The following is a 22,559-nucleotide window of genomic DNA, read 5'->3' as shown; positions in this document are numbered from 1 at the left end:
ACTGTCTGTCTGTCTCTCTCTCTCTCTCTCTCTCTCTCTCTCTCTCTCACACACACACACACACACACACACACACACAGATATTACTCACACTGACGGGAGGGGACTTACACCTAATGTGACCATAACATAGTTGGGATATCTCTCTTTCTGGTTCTCTCTCTCTCTCTCTCTTTCTCTCTCTCTCTCTCTCTCACTCTCTCACTCACACACACACAATAGCTCTGAAGTTTCACTAATATTACTCATGTAATTGCAACACAAATATATCATTGGTAGGTAGACAGACGTAAGGCTTCCAGACTGCTAACGCCCAGACACACCCTCCACACCCTTCCTCCTATCCAACACCTCACCGGAGAACTTTAGCCTTTAGCCACCGTTAACACTTTCTGCTGCGATCTGCTCCAAACAAACTACTGCTTCTTCCACAGCATGTCGCGGCTGAGGATTTTCTCCGGACTGCTGTTTTCGGTAAGTGTACCTCATTAAACGTTTTTTATTACGTATTTGGCGATTTCTTCTATTTTCTGTCGAAAAGTGGTCGACAGTGGATTGCTTTATCGCGAAACAGGGAAAGGAAAGTAACCGTAACGTTATGAAAAATGCGCAACCGTTTTACAGTGTTTGTTAAAAAAAGAAAAAAAGACGACGACAATCGCATTCTTGTTTTGTGAGGGATATCCGGGTTTTCTGGTGGGTGTAGGGGTTTCTGAAGCTGCCAGGTCCACTTGAGGAATGTGGCAGTGGAATATGAAGGAGATGTGCTTTTTTCCATGAATTTGCAGCCGTTGTAGGGGATTAAAACTGAGGTTATCTTTGGTTTACTCACACGAGTATCCTCCACGGCTTCTCTCTGCAGACATACCTCGATCCTGTTCAGGTTAATAACTACCAAAGGACGCCAGAAGCGGTTTGATAGAACATTTTATTGTTCTTTAAAGCAGTGCCAGGGAGCAAAGGGAGCAAAGACACTATTCTGTTCACCAGAAAAAAAAATCAGTTTTCAGGCGGTGGTGCAAATTACAGGACGGCAGTGTAACGTTTGAAGAACAGTATCTGTGATTTCATTTTGAATTTTTCTTAATGCTTACACACATTTCAGGTTTCATCCATATTACAGAGCAAAAACGCTGGTAATATGTTTGATAGTAATGGGCCATAAGCCCAGTGCTGAAACCCAGTCTCTTTTAATGTATCAAAGTTTCCTGCAGTAATCATTGTTTTGGAGGAATCACTTTTTAATCTGGGCTTGTTCTGACTGGGGTTATGCCCAAATAGTGCTAGAAGAAAAATAAATAATTGGTATATGTGGTGTCAACGGACAATGGCATAAAAGACTATTAAAACTATGTTCATAAAACAGTGTTATTATCATCAATACCTGTTTCATTTACATTTTTTTGTTTGTAAACACAGTACGACTTGTGTATTAATTACTCAGTCATTATCACCTTGCAGTATTGCAATATGCAAACGAGCTTCCGTTATTTATACAACTGTATACACTTGAGTTGCAGTAACTGCCTGTGGCTTCAGATGTGTACAACACTCCAATAATAAATAACTGATTGACGGGCTGGATGAAAGTCGATATTTAAATTATATTATAATGTTTAAACATGCCTAATTATGCTGTCTTTGTAATGAAACATGTTATATATTTAAGATTTCACCAAATCCACAAAATTAACAGAAATGCATTCTGCAACATAAATTACAGCAATAAATGGCATCTCATTGCCCAGAAAAGGAATGTAATAATGAAGAAAAATCAAGTATTACAAAGTAGCTCATACTCAAAATGTGGAGGCCATGACTGGTGTGTTGGAATGAGCAGAACACTTCACAGTTCACAGGCCCAGAACTTAACAGTTTTGTCACTTTCACTCCAAATTGTAGCATCAGGGTATTCCATGTAGTGCATTTGTAAGCTAAATCACTTAGGAGTTTATGTCTGCTGAACTACCTGTTGGTGTTGTTACGATTTTACAAAGGCTTTCCTTAGTGGCCTGTCATTTACTCTGTTTGCTTTCATTTATGGTTTGATGCTTTTTTCACACCTAGATCAACAACAGGACCTAGGCCAGAAAGAAAAAATATTTTTTGTGGATATCTATAAAAAAAACCTATAAGATCTATAAGAAAAGGAATCGTTCGTTCGTTCGTTCATTCATTAATTATCTGTAACTGCTTATCCAGTTGGGTCCAGAGCCTACCTGGAATCATTGGGCAAAAGGCAGGACTACACTCTGGAGGGGGCTCCATTCCTTCACAGGGCGATACACCCACGCACATTCACTCACACTTGTGGACACTTTTGAGTCGCCAATCCACCTACCGACATGTGTTTTTGGACCGTGGGAGGAAACCGGAGCACCAGGAGGAAACCCACGCGGACACATGGAGAATACACCAAACTCCTCACAGACAGTCACCCGGTGTGGGACTTGAACCCACAACCTCCAGGTCGTGTGTGACTGCCTGCTGCGCCACCGTGCCACCCCCCGAAAAGAATCATTGTTTTCTTAAAGGCTTAGGGCACAATAGAGAGAAGTGTGTTTATGCATTAAGTGAAATGTTCTCTTGTAGTCTTACATAGCCAAAAAAAAAACTTGATGACACATATTTCATGATAAGTCGGATGTCTAAAAGTGTCTCATGTTCTGAGTGTATTTCCCATCATTATCCTACTGAGCTAAAAGCTTGCGCCATCCTGCAAAGCTCCTACAGAGAGAATGTTATGATAGGGTGTGTGGGAAAGGAGAAGGGAGTGGTGAATGGAGTTGTGCTCACATTGGGTGGGGTGCTTCTGCTCATTTTCAACATCTGTTTCTTATTATAATTTAAAAAAAAAGAAAAGAAAAGAAAAAAAAAATCCCTAGCACATTCATTGTAACGCCTCCAGACCACAGTATGTTTGCAGGATTTAGAGCCACAGAAAGTGAAATGGAAAACAAAAGAGAGAAAGTCCCTCCTTATAAAAGCATGCTCTCTTAACTCTTGAAACCTCTCCCACTTTTAACCCAGTATCTGTAGCTTTTCATCAACGCTTCATTCCTACACTATGCTAGGAATGCTGAATGATACTGGAGTCATACTGGTATCGTCAGAAAATGGTTTATTAATAGATTTTATAGCTGTTTTCTGGCAATATCTAGGCAATGCGGGGTTAATATTGCTAAAATGCAGTACCTATGTTTTGTTGCATTTCATAATGTGAAAATGCTTTTGCTTCCGTGTGAATCCTGTCTGCTTTGTGTGTTCTTTTTATTTTGTCATGCAAGGCATGAGGAAGGTGGGAGAAGCATATGTAGAGAAAAGTAAGGGTTATTCTTTAAAAAAACAACACACGTGTAGAAACAGATACTAAAGCACACAATTCACAGTGAGCTAAAGCAGAAGCACTTGCACGCAATACAACAACAAAACATGGGAATAGAATAGAAACAAATCATGATAATCCTAAAGATATGTACAGTGTTTTCAGAATCATTTCAGCACTGCTTTAAAAAATATTGTCACTTTAATGAGGTTTTACGTTATATTTATGTCAGCATTTGTTTACAGCATTTGTTTACATCTTGAATTGTTGCTGTATTATTCTGTTTTTCACCTTAATGCTAAGAAAGTTGAGGTAATAATTCTGAAACTAGTGTGCAGTAGCAGATTCTGGTCTGATTAAGAGTTTAATGAAAGATTTGTGTGGCTGGTTAATAACCAGAGAGAGAATTGTACTGTTGCTAGTGCAATATTTGAATAATGAGCACAGATTCACAACAAGGTACTTTGGTCTTTGGTCAAGCTGTGGCCTTGAGGTTAGGGAGGTTATGCATTCCGGCAAAAATAATTCATCCACAGTTGAAGTGCCCTTGAGCAAGGCACCAAACTTCCAACTGCTCTCTGGGTGCTATGGCTGGCTACACGCTGCTCCAGTTGTGTGTGTGCACTCACTGCCCTTAGTGTATGTGGCTAAATATTGCTCTCTAGTGTGTGTTTGTGTGTGCACTGCTACAGATGGCCTAAATGTAGAGAATCAATTTCCCAAAGGGCATTAATAAAGTAACTCTTCTTCTTTCGTAAATAACTACACCCTTTTGGCACGCATATATTGTTATATGTTCTGCACAAATAATGCTAAAAAAATAATCTGAAAATCTAAAACATTGTACATAATTATATTGTGGATACATCATGTTTTAGTAGAGACACGTCTTACGAAATCAGTTGTCAGCTGGGAATGAGCCTTCTGTTTTTACCCCCTCTCTCAGGTGTTGTGTTATTCAGGGGAGACGTGTGTTCAGAGATATGTACAAGCACAGGTTCCTGAGAAACTTCCAGCAGGTTATACCATCTGTAAAGGTACATTTAGCTGTTGATTAGTATGTGTGTGTGTATGTGTGTGTGTATATATATATGTTCTATAATAATTGTATTTATTGATTTGAGAGGTTTACTAGTCTCTGTTGGCTTATTCTCTTGATCTTTTCATAGTGAATCTGGACGCTTGTGGGCCCAGACATGTGTATTTGTCCTCCAGTGACCCAGATTTCACTGTGAACACTGATGGCACCGTCCACACTGTGGATGACACTAATGTACCAGAAGATGGCAAGACATTTTGGGTTTGGGTGCAGGATCAGAGGGGTCATAAATGGAAAGTGGATGTCAACCTTTCCCCTGTTGATCAGGTAATTCCACTCAATGACTAATGCATTGTGGCTGTTAAAGGTTTAAATATATTCAAGATCCATTTTCTTCACAGAGGTCTGATATAAGAAGTTTTAAAATTGTTAGAAAATTGTTTCTTCTCTTTAAGCACAAAGTATTTCTTCTATTCATGTTTGTTAATGTCTCAGAAGTCCAGCAATGCAGTTCTCAGACGTACTAAGAGGAGATGGAGTCCTCCCCCACTCAGTGTCATGGAGAATCAGCAGCCTCCTTTTCCCAAGGATGTGGAAATGGTAAGATTCTTACACTATTTCATTTTTAATATCTAGAAGTGGGTATCACTGTACAAAACAAATCTAGATTTCAGTGCAAAAAATACTTTATCTAATATTTTCACATTATCTCACTTTGGTGTTTTTTTTTAAAGACACAAACGGCCTCTTTTGCAACTTGATCATTCACTCATTCATACACATACTTACTCAAATTAGGGCCTCTTGCTTTTAAACTCTGCTCTCAATTTGAGGTAAAAGGGGAATGATATTGCCAGAAGAAGGATCTGCCATCATTGTGAGCTTTCTAGTTAAATTTTTATTGTACTTAGATGAGAACCTGTGTGTATTGTATCTATAAGATAATATGGAACATTATGATTCAATTTGTCATGTTATACTCCTGTGTGTTGTCCAGTATTCTTTATAACAAACAACTATTAAAGAAAAAAAACTACAGAAAACTATATCACACATTACACACTACGTTGTACCAGTTTTTGACCACATGAGTTCTGAGTGTCTTCTTTTTTTTAAACCTTTTTAAGCTTGATACAGTCTGATATTATTGTCTTAAGGTTATGGTTGTCTTATTCCTCTAGTGGCTGATCTAGCCTTATTTCATCTACTGTTACGCTCCTTCTTTAACCATCCTCTCACTGTCATCTTTTTGGTTTGTTGTACTTGCACTTCATGAACACCAGACACTTTTTTTTAATGTTTTGCCTGTGAATCAGTTTTTCACACCAAGTCTGTTTTCTTGTAGATTTCATCTGATAGCTCCGTAAATTTCTCCATTTATTACGTGATTGATGGGCCTGGCGTTACCACTGAGCCTATCGGCCTGTTCTCGGTCGTCCCCAACTCTGGCTTATTGAGGGTCCACTACCCCATTGACCGTGAGCAGTATCCTCAGATTATAGTAAGTTAAACTTCTGTTCTGTACTACTCTACCCAGTAAATCTATACGCAGTTTATTCTAAAAAAAAAAAAAAAAAAGATAGAATTGAATTTTACTACATTACAGTGAAAAGTTCTTACAACGGTAACTGAAATTAGTGTTACAAACATTAGATCAACATGACCTTAGTCTTACACCATTGTTTAGTGACTTCAGGTGAGTGTGTGTTTAGCACTTGAACAAAAGCATGTATGTCCTTCAGCACGTCAAATAGAAAGATTGCCTACTGTTTTTTTTTTTTTTTTTTTTACTTTTACCAATTTCTCTTTTTTCCTCAGTTCACAGTTCATGCATTTAACAAATACACCAATACTGAGACAGACAAGCCTCTGCCTATCACTGTGAATATTAAGGATGAGAATGATAATGCTCCCCAATTCTCCAGCCGTCTGTTCTATATTGTGGACGAACAGTGTGACCAAGGTGAGTTGATTTGATGTTATGCACATGTTAACATGCAAATTGCTTAAAACAATACAAAACGGACATCTGTATTTTGATCAAGTATCAGTGTATGTAGACAAGTCAGGTACATTCCAAATACTGTGTTAGAGATTATAGATGAGAGATGTCATATGAGATTAGATAAAAATGTGACTCATTGTTACTGAGTCAGTAAAAAAGCATTCTTTGGATACAGAACATGTCATAACTGATTAATTTAACTGTTTGGTTGTGTTTTAGATGTGAAAGCTAGAGCATGAGGTCTTGAATAGTCTGTTGGTGTGTTAGGCATCAAAAAATAGTCTAACTCTGGTCTCTGAATATACGTACATTCAGTAATTTACATTGAGCATTTCATGAAAATGTAGTATATATATTTTTGTGCCATGTTTAGGCACTATTGTAGGAACAGTGAATGCTACAGATAGAGATGAGCCCAACACCGATCACACCGCAATCAAGTACAGTCTACTAAACGGCACAGACCTGTTTTTTATCAATGGTATAACTGGAGTTATAACCACCAGAACCAACACATTGGATAGAGAGGTATGCACAGAAACACCATGCTTGCCTTGTTTACCAAGTCTTACTCAGCACGGTAGAATAAAGCAATGCATCAATATGCTCCAAATGTGTACACATTTTCCTATTAATAAAATCTATTTATTAAGTAATAAGCAAATAAAATTAGAAACTGTGTTTCTGTAGTATGTTTTAAGTACATAGAAATGTATGGAATTTAATCAGGTAAATTCAGTTCAACCATTTATGTGCGCGTGTGTGTGTGTGCGTGTGTGTGTGCGTGCGTGTGCGCATGCGTGTGTGCGTGCGTGTGTGTGCGCGCGTTTGTGTGTGTGTTTTATTTATGGCAAAGCAGGGGTCTAAAATTAGTGGCCCATCACAATAACTAATTTTCCTTAAATCTAATCTCCACAAATTTTTATGCATTGCAAATAAAATGAGACATGTAAATCTTGCAGAAAGCTGACTGGATAGAGAGAACCTAGCCATTTGTAAAATCTCCTCAGAAATGTACTCACTGGTAAACAAATAAAAGTTAAATAAAGTTCAAATGAATTAACACAATACAGATTTCAGTTTTTAATGCATTTTTAGTGTGTCCCCACTTTTCTGAAAATGGGTTTGTAGATATGTTTCTTACACAGTAATATATCATTTCAGTGTTTATACTGCCTTTACAACTACTACTACTAATTCAGCCCTATATCCAGAAAAGTGTATATATTTTGCAAAATACAATTAAAATAAACACCTGATCTGTTAATTCTCTTGAAGGTTAATATGTCAGATATGCTAAATAAATATTTCCAATGGTTTACTAAGCAACCTGTATATTTTCTATATATGAACAAATTCATAATCTGATTTCTGCAACACACTCTGAAGAAGCTGGGATCGTGGCATATTTGCTGCTATGTTACATTACCTTTCCTGTTAATTCTACTTTTAAAAATCCTTGGGAACTAAGAATATGAAGTTATTGCAGTTTGCAAGTGGAATTTTTGCCCATTTTGCTTGACACAAAATGTCAATTGCTCAACCATCTGTGGATTCTCTTCTTCATGATGCACCATACATTTTCAGTAAGACGTCTGAACTGCAATAAGGCCAGTCAATAATATTCATATTGCATCTGCAGAGCCCTGCTCTTATAGCATGTGCACAATGGTGCCATAACCATGGAAAACTAGGAAAAGATGTAGCCTTGGTACCAGCAAATATGTCTTTAAAATCTGAATATACTTATTCAAATCAACAGGACCTTTACACATATGCAAATCACTTATTTACCCCAAATCACCAAATCATGATGGATGCTGGCTTTTGCGCCTTTCAAAATGATTCATTTCCTCTTTGGCACAGAAGACTCTTTTTCTTTTCCTCTCCCAAAAACAAGCTGAAACATGGACCTATCAGATCAAACCACACAGAACATCTGACGATCTGTTTTCTGCTTGCATTTTTTGATAAAACTGTATATAGTGATCTCCTTAGTCAATAATGTTATAAATATAACAGTTGCATCATGCAAGGCCGTTCCTTGTGCAGTGCCTTCTTGGACTGGAAGATCATGCTTATTCAAAAGTGGTGTTCGACCTTGCCCTATGCAGTGATGTTTCCTAAGGCTTTTACAGTATTATGTACAGTAGTTGTTGAAAGACCTGAATACTTTGCTGTCTTTTATCATTTTATCTTTGGCAATTCTTCTCAATTCACAGATTTGGCACAGTGTGGTGAGCCATGACCCCATTAGTGGATGATTCTTTTATACTTATTTTATTCAGTTGCTGTAGACTGGAATGTTTCAGAAAAGTGTAACTTGAATATTTTATAAATTTTTCACTTATATTTGATCTATGTCTCATGTTGAGTGTTTTGCAGGCATCACATTATAAAATTGTTTATATTTACAAAGCATTATTAAGTTGGTTAATGAAAACATTGCTAATATTTCTTTTTGTTATATTTAAAAAAACAAAGAAAAAGCTTGAGAATTAACAAATCACATGTCCATGCTTTATTTGCATTTTACACAATGTCCAACTTTTCTGGGAATAAGTATGTCATAATACTAGTACTAGTTGTTGGGGTTTTTTGTGAAGAAGACCACCTATCTTGTGGCTTCGGTTAACAGGAAATAGAGATCCCTGGCAGAGCCCTTCTGAGTCTTACATGTTTTGTATACATTTTGTAATTGCTGAATGTACACTTTTGTCTCAGACTCAGGAAAAGTACTTTGTTAGAGTAGAGGCCAGAGACATGAATGGACAGGCTAATGGGCTTTCAAACCAGGGATTGGCCACTGTCGTCCTGAAAGATATCAACGACAATCCACCCACCTTCAAAGAACAATTGGTATGACTTTTCTTTTTTTTTGCCTTTCAACTCCACAAGCAGTAGTGTACTGTGCTACTTATATTTCCTGCACTTCCAGTCCTCATATAGTAACTTTTATTAATTGTGTTATTAGTTTTACATAGTCATTAATGTGAGAGTGCTTTCAAGCTTGTCTGTTTCTGGTCAACGCTTTTTATATGCAATATATAATCTGTTATTATAGACAACCTGCAAGTTACAACTTCTAGTGTTTAAAACGGACAAATAAAAGCAAAACTTTTATTATAGATTCTAAGCTTTGATTTATTTAATCAAGGATCATTCAGCCTAATAACTTGTGAATCTTTTGGTAAATATTATGAAGTTATTATGTTGCGCCTGCTGCTTTAAGCAGCAGCGCGCAATATATTGTTCTTCTTAAGTCATATTATTATTATTATTATTTTTATTATTATTTTTATTATTCCGCGTTTCCTTGTCCGCCTAACTAGTCCCGCAGCTTTCGAGCTATCGACTCCGTTCCACCTGGAATTCGTGCGTCCTATAGCGACGATGTGGGCTTGTATACAGCTTTCCGATACCCGCACTCGTTCGTCCGCTACACTCGTTTTTCGCTCTGTTTTTCCCCAGTCATTTCTATGGAATTAATTTTCGAACTGCTCTAACTCGGTCAATTTTCAAGCTACGGACACGAGATTTCAGACGGTCGGACCCGGGCGCACCGTGACCCGTAACTTCCGTTTTCGGACCTCTCGCACTCATCCCTCTCTTTCTATTCCTCCTTGAATATCCCTCCATTCACTTGTATGGAAGACATTTAGAGTGGGTGACATCATAGACACTCTGGGTTCACTGGCCAAAACCGTTTTTTCACTTTTCACCCGAACAATTCACCATAACGTTCTCATACTTTCACCTAAAAACTTCATTTAAATTTTAAATGATAGAGAAACTTGTCCTTTCTAGCATTTGTAAATTTGAACGTAATCGATAATACGGTTTTTGAGTTATGAATTTTTGTTCGGCACTAGGGAGGGTTTTGGCTCCCATAGAGTTCAATGTATTTTTGGAGCGGCTCAGAGTGCGGTTTCTAAATTTTTCTCCTGTTTTTAACTCGTCATAACATGGTCAATTCTCGCTCAAACTGCTAATTTTTTATACCAGCTTCTTCCTTGGACTCTCCTTGTCGCAACGGTATATGCAGTTTAGCCATTTGGGATATCTTTTCTGAGCTATAAGCATTTGTTCGGAGGGTGGGTACGCTCCCATAGGAATACATTGAAATGAATATGCCTGTCCTTTTTCGATATTCAACTTTTAGCCATAACTAACAAAATTTTGCCATAACTTCCTTATACTTTCACCTACAGACTTCATTTTACTTTCAAATGGTAGAGAAACTTCCCCTTTCTAAAATATGTAGATTTTAAATCATTTGAAGATACGGTTCTGGAGTTATGAAGATTTGTTTGGCAGTAGGACGTTTCGGCTCCCATAGAGTTCAATGTATTTTCAGAAAGCCAAATTTTCTCAAATTTGCCCTTTTTTAACTCATCTTTACACCATCAATTCTCGCTCAAACTGAAAAAATTTTTACACCATCTCGAGCACAAGACTCTCCTTGTCGCTACGGTATGCTTCGTTCAATTTTGGTTGGGAAAAGTTTTCGAGCTACGGGTGATTTTTTGGAGGGTGCTCCCCGGTCGAAATTCATTGAATCATGAGTCTGTCAGTTGTATTCTGTGAGCGTGCGTGTGAGAGAGACAGAGGGGGGAGGGGGAGGGGCAGAAGCAGAGACTGAGGGGAAGAGCTGTGAGGGCCACAGAAATACACAGGCAGTCTGTAACACTTTAAAGGTCATTTTTAAGGGGGACGTCTTAATTATCCAGGGTTTCTTAAGGTGGAATTTTTTAAGAATACCTCATTCACAATATACTGCCTGTCTTTTCGACATTTTAAGCTTTATTTCAAGTGGTCATTTTTAAAGGTGGACGTGTCAATACAACTGTGGGTTTCTTAAGGTGGAATTTTTATTAAGGTGGTATTTAAAATGTATTGGCCATCTTTTTTTGCTTTTAAGACTCTTTTGGCCTGTGATGTGGACATTTCAATACAATTCTGGGTTTCTTAAGGTGGAATTGTTTTTAAAGGTGGAATTCAGAATGTATCGTTTTCTATTCACACCCTACTGAGCTCCATAGAGTCCAATGTAAACTGCTGTGGGAGAGTGCTCTCTTAACATCCACCTACCAACAGCTTAGCAGTAAACTCCTTCACCATAAGCGTCGCCTAGTGACCCACGCGGGTTTACCGTACCGAGGACCTCGCTTTAAGCGGTAAAGACGCGGATCGGGGGACGGGGGTTTAGGCGGCGCAACATCTCGCGTTTCCTCCTGGAAATGCAGACCTCTAGTTTGTAAATTGTATGCTTATGTGGGCAGAATTGCAGTTTAAGGCTTTTAAAAGAACTCATAACAGCAAGTTTCTTGTATGTCAAAGTCTAGTTAAAATTTTTATCTGCTCAAGTTACAAAAAACTGAAAGAGTTGTTTGTGTGACCTTAACTCAACCTTCTAAAGCAGCACCCTCAGTTTCAACAGTATTGCCCCAGGGCTTTTTTGCCTGTATCTACCTATAATTGCTCTTTAAGTGTGAGATTCTATCATTTATAACCATGTGTTATGTTTATGGGACAGTACAAGGCTGAGGTGCTGGAGAACGAGGCAAATGTGCTGGTTCTCAGGATTCCAGTGGAAGATAAAGACCAAAAGGGAACCCCAAACTGGAAAGCAGTGTATGAGATCACCAAGGGCAATGAGAGTGGAAACTTCTGGATCAAGACAGACCCCGCTACCAATGATGGACTGCTTTATGTCTCAAAGGTAATACAACAGGAAACAGGAGGTGCAGAAAAAATGATGGGGTAAAAAATGTGTGCTGTAAGACATGGTTTTTAGAAAGAAGGCAGAGTAGGTTTGAAAGACTTCTGAGCTGACCTCACCTCTGACTCCTCCTTATCCTATAAAAAAGGCACATTTGAGCTCAAGATTCAGCACTCTTCCACTCCTCAGTTAGTTCAAATAAGTTTAAAGTGAAACCAGATGTAATGTCCTTAGTATATAAAAGATTTTCTTTTTAGTTATTTTATTGTACCATAAGAATCTACAGCTCTGTTTATTGTTCCCTTAAGTCTAAGGGCTCCAATTATTAAAAAATCATCAACTTACACATCACTAGCAATATAACATTTTATACACACTCAAACACCAAAATAACTTGTTTTTAATCATTGAAAATATTAGTTTTAAATGGAAGTGTATTTTTAGCAGTGGTTTAGTATTTTTACGTGGAGTGGTGTTGTCCTGAAATTGCAGTGGAGTTTTATCGGTGGTAAACCTCTGCATATCTTATTTATAGCAGCGTAACTGTTAGCCTGGTATCTATGAACATGGTGTGAGAGACTGAGTGCTAGTTCCTATGACGTATTGTGTGCCTCATATGCAGTGACTGCAGGCACACCCTGCCCTAAAACCCACAAGCTAACACAGGTAGAGCTCTGAGAAGAGTGATTCATTGTTGTGAGAGCAGTCTCATCTATCTTGGGCCTGAAAAATATTTAACTCTCTCTCTGCTGCTCAAGTAAGTGGAGTATAACAAAGCACTGGACTAGAAACTGAAAGGGTTTAATGACACATAAATCAGCCTTGACTTCTGATTGCTGGCTGACTTGTTGAGTCCTCTTATGGGCATATTCAAATATGAAGAAAAGACTAAAAGTTACCATTACACGGAGTGAACTTTACAAAGACCACAGGTATAAAAGGAAAAGGGATTGCAGTTACATCAGTAGTGTATGGATCCGAATAAAATTTGACAGTTTAATGTGTCACTCTTTTTTTATTTTTTAATTTGTTGTGTGTTTCATCCAGTCTCCATGCTGTTTTCCACAAGCTGCATATTTTGCTTCAACTCTACTCTATTCCACAGCCTCTGGATCGGGAGAAGCAGAATAAGATAAACCTGGAGGTGATGGCTCGTAACGAGGCTCCTCTAGTACGCAGCACCTCCTCCTGGATGAAGATCCCTGTGGAGCTCAGTGTGAAAGACGTGGACGAGGGACCAGAGTTCTCAGTTCCTATACTGAAGCTCAAAGTCAAGGAGAACATAGCCAATGGAACTCTCATCGGAACATATACGGCTATAGATCCAGAGACTAAGAGCAGCAAGGGCATAAAGTAAGAAAGAACAAAATTAGTAAACTATTAAGTGAAGCCACTGAATAATCCACTTTGAATTTTGGTAAAGTGAATGTGACACAGCCTTCAGTAACAGAAAAATTATGAGCACTTTTGCCTGTAGCTCAGATATCCAGAAGTGTTTTTTGGAGATGGTAGCAGCAGGTGTGAGAAAGCAGAGGATAGTATGTACATTTTCATATAGTATAAGTTATTTTAACACAATTGATCCATCAATTTGGCTCTTACTCTACCAACATCAGATACTACAGTTAAGCAAGTCCTAATAAAGTGATTATATTCATCACATTGAAATTAAGCTTGGTGTACAAGATATCAGAACATGTGTTACACATGTATTCACTGTAATAATGTAAATAAATTGCACAAATGGGTCAAATCTTGTGTGAACCTGGTATACATTAGGCCACTTTATTAGTCCTCATGTTAACTTATATCAAAGTTAAAATACTGGAATACTATGATCAATACTTTTGAGGCCACTGTGTATATTAAGAGGAGAAAGAAACCCATTGCAATTTTCCACTGTTAGATACTACGAGTTGACAGACCCAGCTTCCTGGATCAGTGTGGTCGAGACTACTGGTGGTCTGAAGACAACAAACATCATTGACAGAGAGTCATCATTTGTGTACAATAACACATACAACATCACTGTCAAAGCGGTGGATGAGAGTGAGTATGTCAGCATAACATCACAAGCTGAAACATAAACTACATTTCAGTGCGAGGCTTTTCTTGAGAAGTATTGTAATACCGTTGATCTCCACTTAGTTCTTCTTAAAGATATCTGGTGGAGTATTTTCACGAGGCAATTCACAACAAAGATAAGTTATCTAGTCAAGTTTCATTTTTCACACAGCTGGTTATACAGCTAAAGAGATCATTTGAGACAGATGTGTGTGAGGTGAAAGCCCAAACAAATCCACCCCTCCTCATTCCCTTTGCAGTACGTAATCCATTGCTCTTTTAAACTACAAGAATCAATGACAGATATGAGTAATATACCCACATATATACCCCTAAAAGATTTAATCTGTGCAAAAAAAGAGAAATGAGCCAAGTATTTTGTAAGTTTATGAGGCCTTGTTAGTGCTAAATATTGTGGAATCACTGCTAGTGTGCTGTTGCAACATCTTAGCACACCTGAGGAATCTGGTATGGTTTCTTTGGATTCACTGTGTTCCAAACATTGCTTTGGTTTGAGCACTACTAATGTGTTACATGTTTGACAAATAGCTCTCACTGAAACTTAAGTGTCACATAGTTGTAGGATGACATTCTTGAAGAGATTTTGGCTTTTGTTTAGTTTACCTTCCTCAATGGGTAGATGGAGATTAGAAGTGCTTTGGGCTATGGTAGTGTGCTGCTCACTTTCACCTGATGTTAATTTATGATACTGTAGCAATTCATTTGAAATTTCAGTGGGTAAGGAAAGAAACATTCAGTCTGTGTGGAAAGAATCTGTTCTAAACAGGCTAATGTTTAGGTTCAAAGAGCTGTTGGGCGTATTTATCATACGAATGTCTAGGGATGGGCAGTATTTATCCTTTCTTTCGTTCTTTAATTGTCTGTTACTGCTTATCCCGTTCAGGGGCGCAGTGGGTCCGGAGCTAACCTGGAGTCTCTGGTCGCAAGGCAGAGTATTTATCTTAATTATGTTAAATTATCTAAATGTAATATCATCAGTACTTAAAGAACACTACCTGTGTGTTACATTACAAGTACAGTTACATTACATAATTTTTTTTTTAAAGGAGCAATATTTAATGCTAACACCAAGCGTTTAATATCGGAACAACGGAATACAGTTTCAAAACAGTGGAGAGAGCTATCTGACTGTAAAATAATTGTACAGAGGCTGGGATCATAGGAGCTCCGCTCCGGACCGGGCACTTCTCAAGGGGAATATACTGCTTTAGCAATGCTGTGAGAAGCATCGGTGTTTTAGCTTTGACTGTTTCCTTAATCAAAGATCACGCGCCCTGGACGTTTTACGACTAAGTACAGTAAATATCCTACAGATTGCTCCTTTAAGTTACAAAATTCACATTACATCCAGGTCAGCTGTAATATTACATCCATTAACCATTTTGATACAGTGAGTAAATGTAGGAAAAAAAAAGTATGTCTCCTTTTGTACATAGAATACAATATTAAGATACATTTTCCATACATAATTAAGCAACAGTGTTTGACATTTCCCTTATAATTAGATGATCAGTTTTAATTAATAACTATTTACAATTCAACAGGGGAAGCTTAACCTATCAAGAGGGGAAAAAACAAAAAAACAACACATTGCACAAAATCAGGTCGCCGGGGTCTTATATCAGTTCACCATTTTGACCAAATCTGGTACAGCTGTCACTCTGAATCCTCAGTAAATCCTCAGTATGTTAGTTTTTCATTATATAAATATTGTGTACAATGTCATGCCAGTCTTGTAATTTAGCGGGGTCAGTAGACAATAATTTTCTAGTGATTCCTTTCCTACTTGCAGCTAGCAAGGCCTTTTGGTCCAAGTCCAAGGGGAGATTACCCAAACAGAGAGAATCAAAGTTACATGTTATGTCCATCTGCATTACAATACAGACTGATAGATATCCTTCCAATAATTAAACAAAATAGTACACTCCCAGAAGTTTATGAAAACGGTTAGCATTATCTGAGCCACACTTTCTCCAACAAATAAATCCTGTGTGTAAACATTTGAATAAATTACATTGTTTTTAAATAACTGTTTCCAGTGTTTTCACAAGCCAAAGGCTGTGATGCACATTGTCTATCCTGTAAATGTCTTGAAGTACTGTGGTTACGTGTGTCTTAACCATGTTTATATACATAGCTAAAAGATACTGCATCAATATTGCATGTAACAGTAGAAATGGTGCCACACATTTAATGCTGTCCTCTTCCTAGGTCAGAAGACTGGTACTGGTACAGTGTTGATCCTGATTGAAGATGTGAATGATAACGTGCCAGTGATCCCACCGTCGAACCTGGTGGTGTGTGCAAAAGATGGTATACGTGGTTCCACTGTGGTTGAAGCTGTGGATTATGATGAGACTCCATATTCTGGACCGTTTTCCTTTGAATTAGGCAAAGGAGCAGAAGGGAAATGGAAGCTAAAAAATCTCAAGCCAGGTATGTTCAAAGGACCCAGTGCTTACACAAATTAAGTCTTGTAGTTACTCTGCTGTTGTGGTTGTGTCATGAAATGTTTCACACAGTGTAAAGTGCTGCTGTAATTTTTTAATGGCCAAATAGGCAAAAAAATGGGTGGGGAAGTTTCTCATATAACAGGAGTTATATTTACGTTTAGAAAGGAAAAGTAGAGAATTTCACTTTCTGCGCTAAGGAATTTTTCATATATTTTTAAGGTAACTCAGTGGTCCTGGAGCAGGCTGAGGACTTGCCCAATGGTGTGTACAAGGTCCCTCTGCTAGTGAAGGACCTCCAGGGTAAAGGGGAAGAGCAGACTGTGACTGTCCAAGTGTGCGATTGTGTGAGCGATGGAGTGTGTGTGCCTCAGAAGATTTCTTCTAAACTGGGAGTGTGGGCCATCCTCGCCATGCTGCTTGCCCTGCTGCTGCTCCTATTGCTCTGTGAGTGCCCTCTGCTGGCCATGTCCTGAATTAATAATACCGTTACTCTGCTATTGCTCTAGTACACTGATGAAAGTCTTTGGGGATATGCATCTTTACAGTTTTAGCACAGATTTATGTACGTGTCTTTCTCAGGTCAGTATTTTTGCCATTCAAATGATTTCTGAGTTAAAATTTCAAAAATACTTGATTTGCCAAAAGTAAGAAGCTTGCCAAGTTTACATTTTTATTATTAATATTAATGAGTGTTATTTTTATTATGGCTGTCACATTTTATCAGTTCCACTTCATTACTTGTTTAAAAATATAATCTGAATTAAAACCGATCTCAAAGAATCCTAAGTAATTATTTGACATGCAGTGATGGTACTGCATGTTTTCATTTTTCTGCTGGCCGTAGAGTGAGAAAGAGCGCATCCCCCCTGATGTATTTTTATCATGTAATGTTTATTTATATAAAAAATACTTTTAAAAGGCTCCCTAGTATCTTTTTCAAATATATATTTTTAAATATTTGAAACCATATGTATGGTTTGGTATTAATAATATTTTATTTATATTTGTGTTAATTTATTATTATTTGGTCAGTCAAGGTGATACTGAAAAATAATAATTGATTTTCTAAAATAAATAGTGATAACCCTAATATATATGTGCCGGAATAATAAAGTCTAACAAAATCATATTTTTCAGGATTAGTTAGAATATGCATGACCAGGCTCTTAAAGACATGCACAGGTTTTTTTAACGGAGTGCTTGTACGATGTGCTTTCTCGCTGTGGCAGGTCTGCTGTTTGTCTTAGTGTGCAGCACAAAGGGAGAGAAACTGCCAATGACTGATGATTATGATGGAACTGGCGGAATGCTGCTCAAATTTAACACAGAAGCTCCTGGGGAGGAAGTGGTAAGAATGTGTTTTTAAACCTTATCTTTTAGCAGACAAAGAACAGTGTAATAAATATGCTAGGTCTTAAACGTCTATTGTTAGAAAGTATTTAAAGTCCGTTTTTCGCCTGTGGCAGTAACATGCTCAGTAACCCCAGCTAGGTCACATTTTTGTTCTGTTCCTGTTCCAATGCACCTAAATAAACACAGTCAGCACTGGATCAGCAGTGTTAGGAGGTTGAATAAAACAAAGCAGTGGTCTGGCTTAATGTGTTCAGGAACAAAAACATAAAGGTTTAGGGGTGTTGGTTTATTCTCATTTCATTATTATTCTCTATTTATTGCAGCCTTTGTATTCTACTTGGCTTCCCTAAATAGCATACAGAGTTTAATGTTTGTGGGAATGGAATGACTTAATCTGATTCCAGACCTTAAAATGAATTCACCTCATTTAGAAAGATTTCTTTCTTATTCTCCAGTGTGTGACCCAGTGTGAATTAAGAGCTGCAATGTTTATAGGCTGTAATTGGTCTTGGCCAGAGACTTTCAATCCCAGATCAATTATATAAAAATCTCTACTGTTAGTCAGAGGGTTGCTTTCACTCCAGATTACTCTAGCAAATTAATATTTGGTTAATGTAAGGAGTGGAGTTTGTGCTTTAACCTCATAAATATGCACAGTATAAATTAGCAATTTCTACAGGGAAAGCATACTGCAGTTTTTAAAACTTTAGCTGATATGTTTGCACTAGTGATGCTTGTTTTTTCTGCAGAATAATCAAACATTATTGCAGAAGTAGATGAATGATTAAACAATGCAATTAGAGATTAAGAATGGCCATTTCAAAGAATAGTTGACTGGTTTTCAAGGTTTTAATTGGAAATAAAAGATCTTCATAATTGTTCTTGCTCATCGCAGTGTCACGACTGGGTGGTTTGACAAATGCGGGCGCAAACGCTATAACACATCTCATTTATTTTAACAAAACAGAGATACTTAGACAAAGACTTAGACAGAGATACTTAAACAGAGACCTGGACACACAGACTAAGATAGAGAGACTAACCAGGTAGAACAAGACACAGTTAGGCATAAACAGAACAGAGGAGAACAAAGGTATGAACAACCCAGACAGATACACACAGCTACTGAGATACACACAGACTAGAGAGAGATACAAACAGACTGGTATGACGGTAGAAACGGTAGAACAAAAGTACAAACAGGAACTGACAGACTTGAGAGAAGAGTAAGAAGCAGACAGACCCAAAAGGAAAATGTCCAACAACCAAACAGTGAAACAAAGAAACTTAAATACACACCACAGACAAGGAACACCTGGGATAGATGATGAGGGGGCACGACCACAAAAGAGGCAACACAAGAGGGTGGAGCTAAGGCGGAGACAGGAACAAAACGATAACAAGGAAACAAGAGACAGACAGAGCAGAAATACACTATACAGGGCAAAAGCATGACACACAGTATCCATTTTGCCTCACGTTTCTCCTCCAAGCCTCCAGAAAATCTGCTGTAGGCACAGCGATGAATGATATAAATATAATTATAAAATTTCCTCCAACAGAAAGATCCTCTGCTGATGATGCCTGGCAGTGGGTTAGATACAGTGGACAGCTTTAAAGGTGGAGCCACCCTGGAGCGCCAGTTTATGTCTGCGTCAGCTGGAGGTGTCTATGGACAGAAAGCCGTCCATGGAGCAGGCACATATCAGAGTGGCACAATGGGCTACATGACCAACCAGAGCACGTTGGCCTCTGGTCAGTTCGGCGGAGGCCATTATAGCACCTCCTCGTACAACAAATTCTCTGACATGTCTAACCTGGAAACATGGAGAACCAATGAGCTGTACCTGGACAATGTAAGTGGAGCCGGTGACTTTGTGGCTTGTATGCCCTCTTTTAGATCAATTCCTGTTTCTTCTGTTCGCCACTTCTCTGCTCTGAGGGATAACACTTTGGGATCACTCTAAGAAATACAGATAGAGGCCATATACTATACTTGTGTTCTATACTGCAAAAGCCCTAAAACCAGCTTGGGCACAAACAATTCTTATAGCATCGACACATGTTAAAGTGGTACACTGGTAGATGTTTGAAAAATCTTTTTTTGTGTTATTTTTAAAGCTTATTTTCCACAGATGATCTCCATGGATCCATTTCCTGGACATGGATTAAGCCTAGTCCTAGCCTAGAGTTTTGTTTTAAAGGAAAAGCTCCATATAGAATTTAATATTAAAACTTCATATAAATGGCCACTTTCCCTACACTTTTCATTTTCTAGTGAGTGCTCTCTTCTGCAGCTTGAAGCACATCTCTGCAGTATTTTTCAAAGTTTTCTCTGTCCTGACTGAGTGATGCTATCAGGTTCTTAAACTCTGACTCTTTCCTTTCTTCTGTGTGGCAGAAACTGACCTTTCTTGGTGAGGAGGAAGATGGGAGGTTTGCAGCGGATCTCCTGAGGGTGTATGGGTACGAGGGAGTGGGTTCTCCTGCAGGGTCTGTTGGGTGCTGCAGTGTCCTCAGTGAGCAGGACACACTGGATTTCCTTGATTCACTTGGACCCAAATTCAGAACACTTGCAGATGTGTGTACGAGCAAACAGTGAGAAGTGTGACAGGATGGCCAGCGGGCTTTTGGGAAAAATGAAAGAGAGAAACTGAGAAAAAGGAGAAGATAAGGAGAGAAGCAGAAACACTGGATGTTGCAATCGGCAGTCACTGGAAAATGTCACCAGCACTCTACAGCTTGGAGCTTTCTATCCATGCTTTTTCTATGAGAGGACTCAAGAAAAAGAGCTGTTGTGTTAAAATTCATATGTGTGAGAGTGAATGTGTGTGTGTGTGTGTGTGTGTGCAAGTTTTTTCTATATTTTTTTTTTTTTTGAGGTTTTGGACAGCAATATTAATTAGTAATACTGATGTTACATTAATATTATAACTATTAATTTTCAGATAACAAGGACAAAACATTTGTGATCACAACCCTTTGTAAGCATTAACATTAATCTAAATATTTTACATTAGTTTGTAGAAACTAATTGCGAGATTCTTTTTAAATAGTAGATTCAGAGTCTAGCCCATGGGCTGTTCTCAGTATTATTTCCAGACTCATTGGTGCAGTCGTGGTACCTACTATGCTTCATTTCAGTAAGCTAAGAATGAATGAAGCCCACCGATAGCGAGTGTGTACTGACAGGTTAGGACACTAAATTATTGCTTGTAATTATCATGTACTTGCCAGACTAAAAATGGTAATGATTTTTACCCATTTCTTGACTTGTATATGTTTAGCTTCTTACATATAACTATGGCTCTTTCAATTTCAAAGCAGTACATATACTTTAGTCCGTTCAAAAATATATGTTTCTCACATGATCATTTTTCTCCTGTAAAATGACCTGCAGAACAGTAAGTACCCTAACCAAGAAGACGGCACAGCCCCGATCAGGCCTTGACAGTGTTACAAACCTAAGCAGCATTCAGAAAAATTCATACTGCTTTGCCCAGCAGACAGATTAAACAACTGTTTCAGCCACTCATCAAAGGAACTCATCATAATAAAGGCCTTACTGTTTTTACTATTTTCATTTTGAAATGGCAGCAGGAGGTAAGGAAATAGTTTGCTGGTCAGTGCATGATGGTGTCACAGTCTGTAAATCTGAACTACAGTGACTGGTCCAAACCCAAGCAAATTCTTTTGTTAAGGGATAATGTGAATGCTGCTTTTTAGTACTGGGCATCAAAGCACTACTTATGCCAAGCTGAAACTATCTGGCCTCTAAATCACTGTAATTCCTTTACTGATGATGCATTTCTACTGTAGATTGTAAGTTTTTAGATGTTTTTGTAAGGAAATATGCATGTATGTTTTTTTTAATAAAATATCTGGGATGAATGTAAAACTCGAGAGACAGGCTTTAGAAATATTTTGCAATCCTTTGGCTTGTCTTTTGGGAAATCTGGTGCTGGTGTCTATTAGGATGCTTTCTTAGACATTCATTTTTCATGAAATGACTGCTAAAAAAGGGGAAAACCTGGATGTTATATCTTTTATAATAATAATGTAGGGACTCTTGGTTCAAGTTATGGTACAATTAAATTGCAATCAATGGAAGTCACCAAATAGTCGCACCAAAAACTTCCAAATCTTTGCAGACTGTTAAAGTCACAGCTTTGTTCACCTGTTTTATGTTCAAATTTTGCAGCTTTTTAAAGTGTGAAATAAAAAAAAACTCTTATGAAATCCAGAAAAATCTGAGTCCATTTCCTGTGTTTTATCATCACTTACAGGAATGTTGTGCAAACGTATGGTAGTTGGTGTTTTTTAATGGAACTGATGATTGCAACAGGTAGTGTATAGACAGACTGTGTAGCATTGTTCTCCAGCTACATCTAAGCTGGTGCACAATATAATTCCACACACTAATGGAGGTTTAAACAACGCTGTTTATCGAAGAAATGTCCACTCTGTGCAAATTCCGGCCCACTGCTGGTGTTGTAAGCCATGCCTTTGGTTTATAGTGCTGTTTTTATATCAAGTATGGAATGGAAGATGACACCACCTCAGACTTGAGGTGGATT

General features: G+C 38.0%; 1 protein-coding gene across 1 annotated transcript; it reads left to right on the top strand.

The window, feature by feature from the left end:
- Window positions 1-203: 203 nt before the first annotated feature.
- Window positions 204-21,673, top strand: dsc2l (desmocollin 2 like). Its single transcript, XM_066677560.1, has 16 exons — window positions 204-474; window positions 4,272-4,362; window positions 4,495-4,691; window positions 4,860-4,964; window positions 5,710-5,865; window positions 6,183-6,327; window positions 6,743-6,897; window positions 9,094-9,228; window positions 11,906-12,091; window positions 13,197-13,444; window positions 13,998-14,140; window positions 16,388-16,612; window positions 16,849-17,073; window positions 17,859-17,977; window positions 19,545-19,838; window positions 20,384-21,673. The coding sequence occupies exons 1-16, from the start codon at window positions 436-438 to the stop codon at window positions 20,582-20,584; spliced, it is 2,664 nt and encodes an 887-aa protein (XP_066533657.1). The 5' UTR covers window positions 204-435; the 3' UTR covers window positions 20,585-21,673.
- The last annotated feature ends 886 nt before the right edge of the window (window positions 21,674-22,559 follow it).

The sequence above is a fragment of the Hoplias malabaricus genome, chromosome 7 (assembly GCF_029633855.1).
Source record: "Hoplias malabaricus isolate fHopMal1 chromosome 7, fHopMal1.hap1, whole genome shotgun sequence".
Lineage (NCBI taxonomy): Eukaryota > Metazoa > Chordata > Actinopteri > Characiformes > Erythrinidae > Hoplias > Hoplias malabaricus.
The sequence above is the reverse complement of the archived record's forward strand: the minus strand, read 5'-3'. Positions and strand labels throughout refer to the sequence as shown.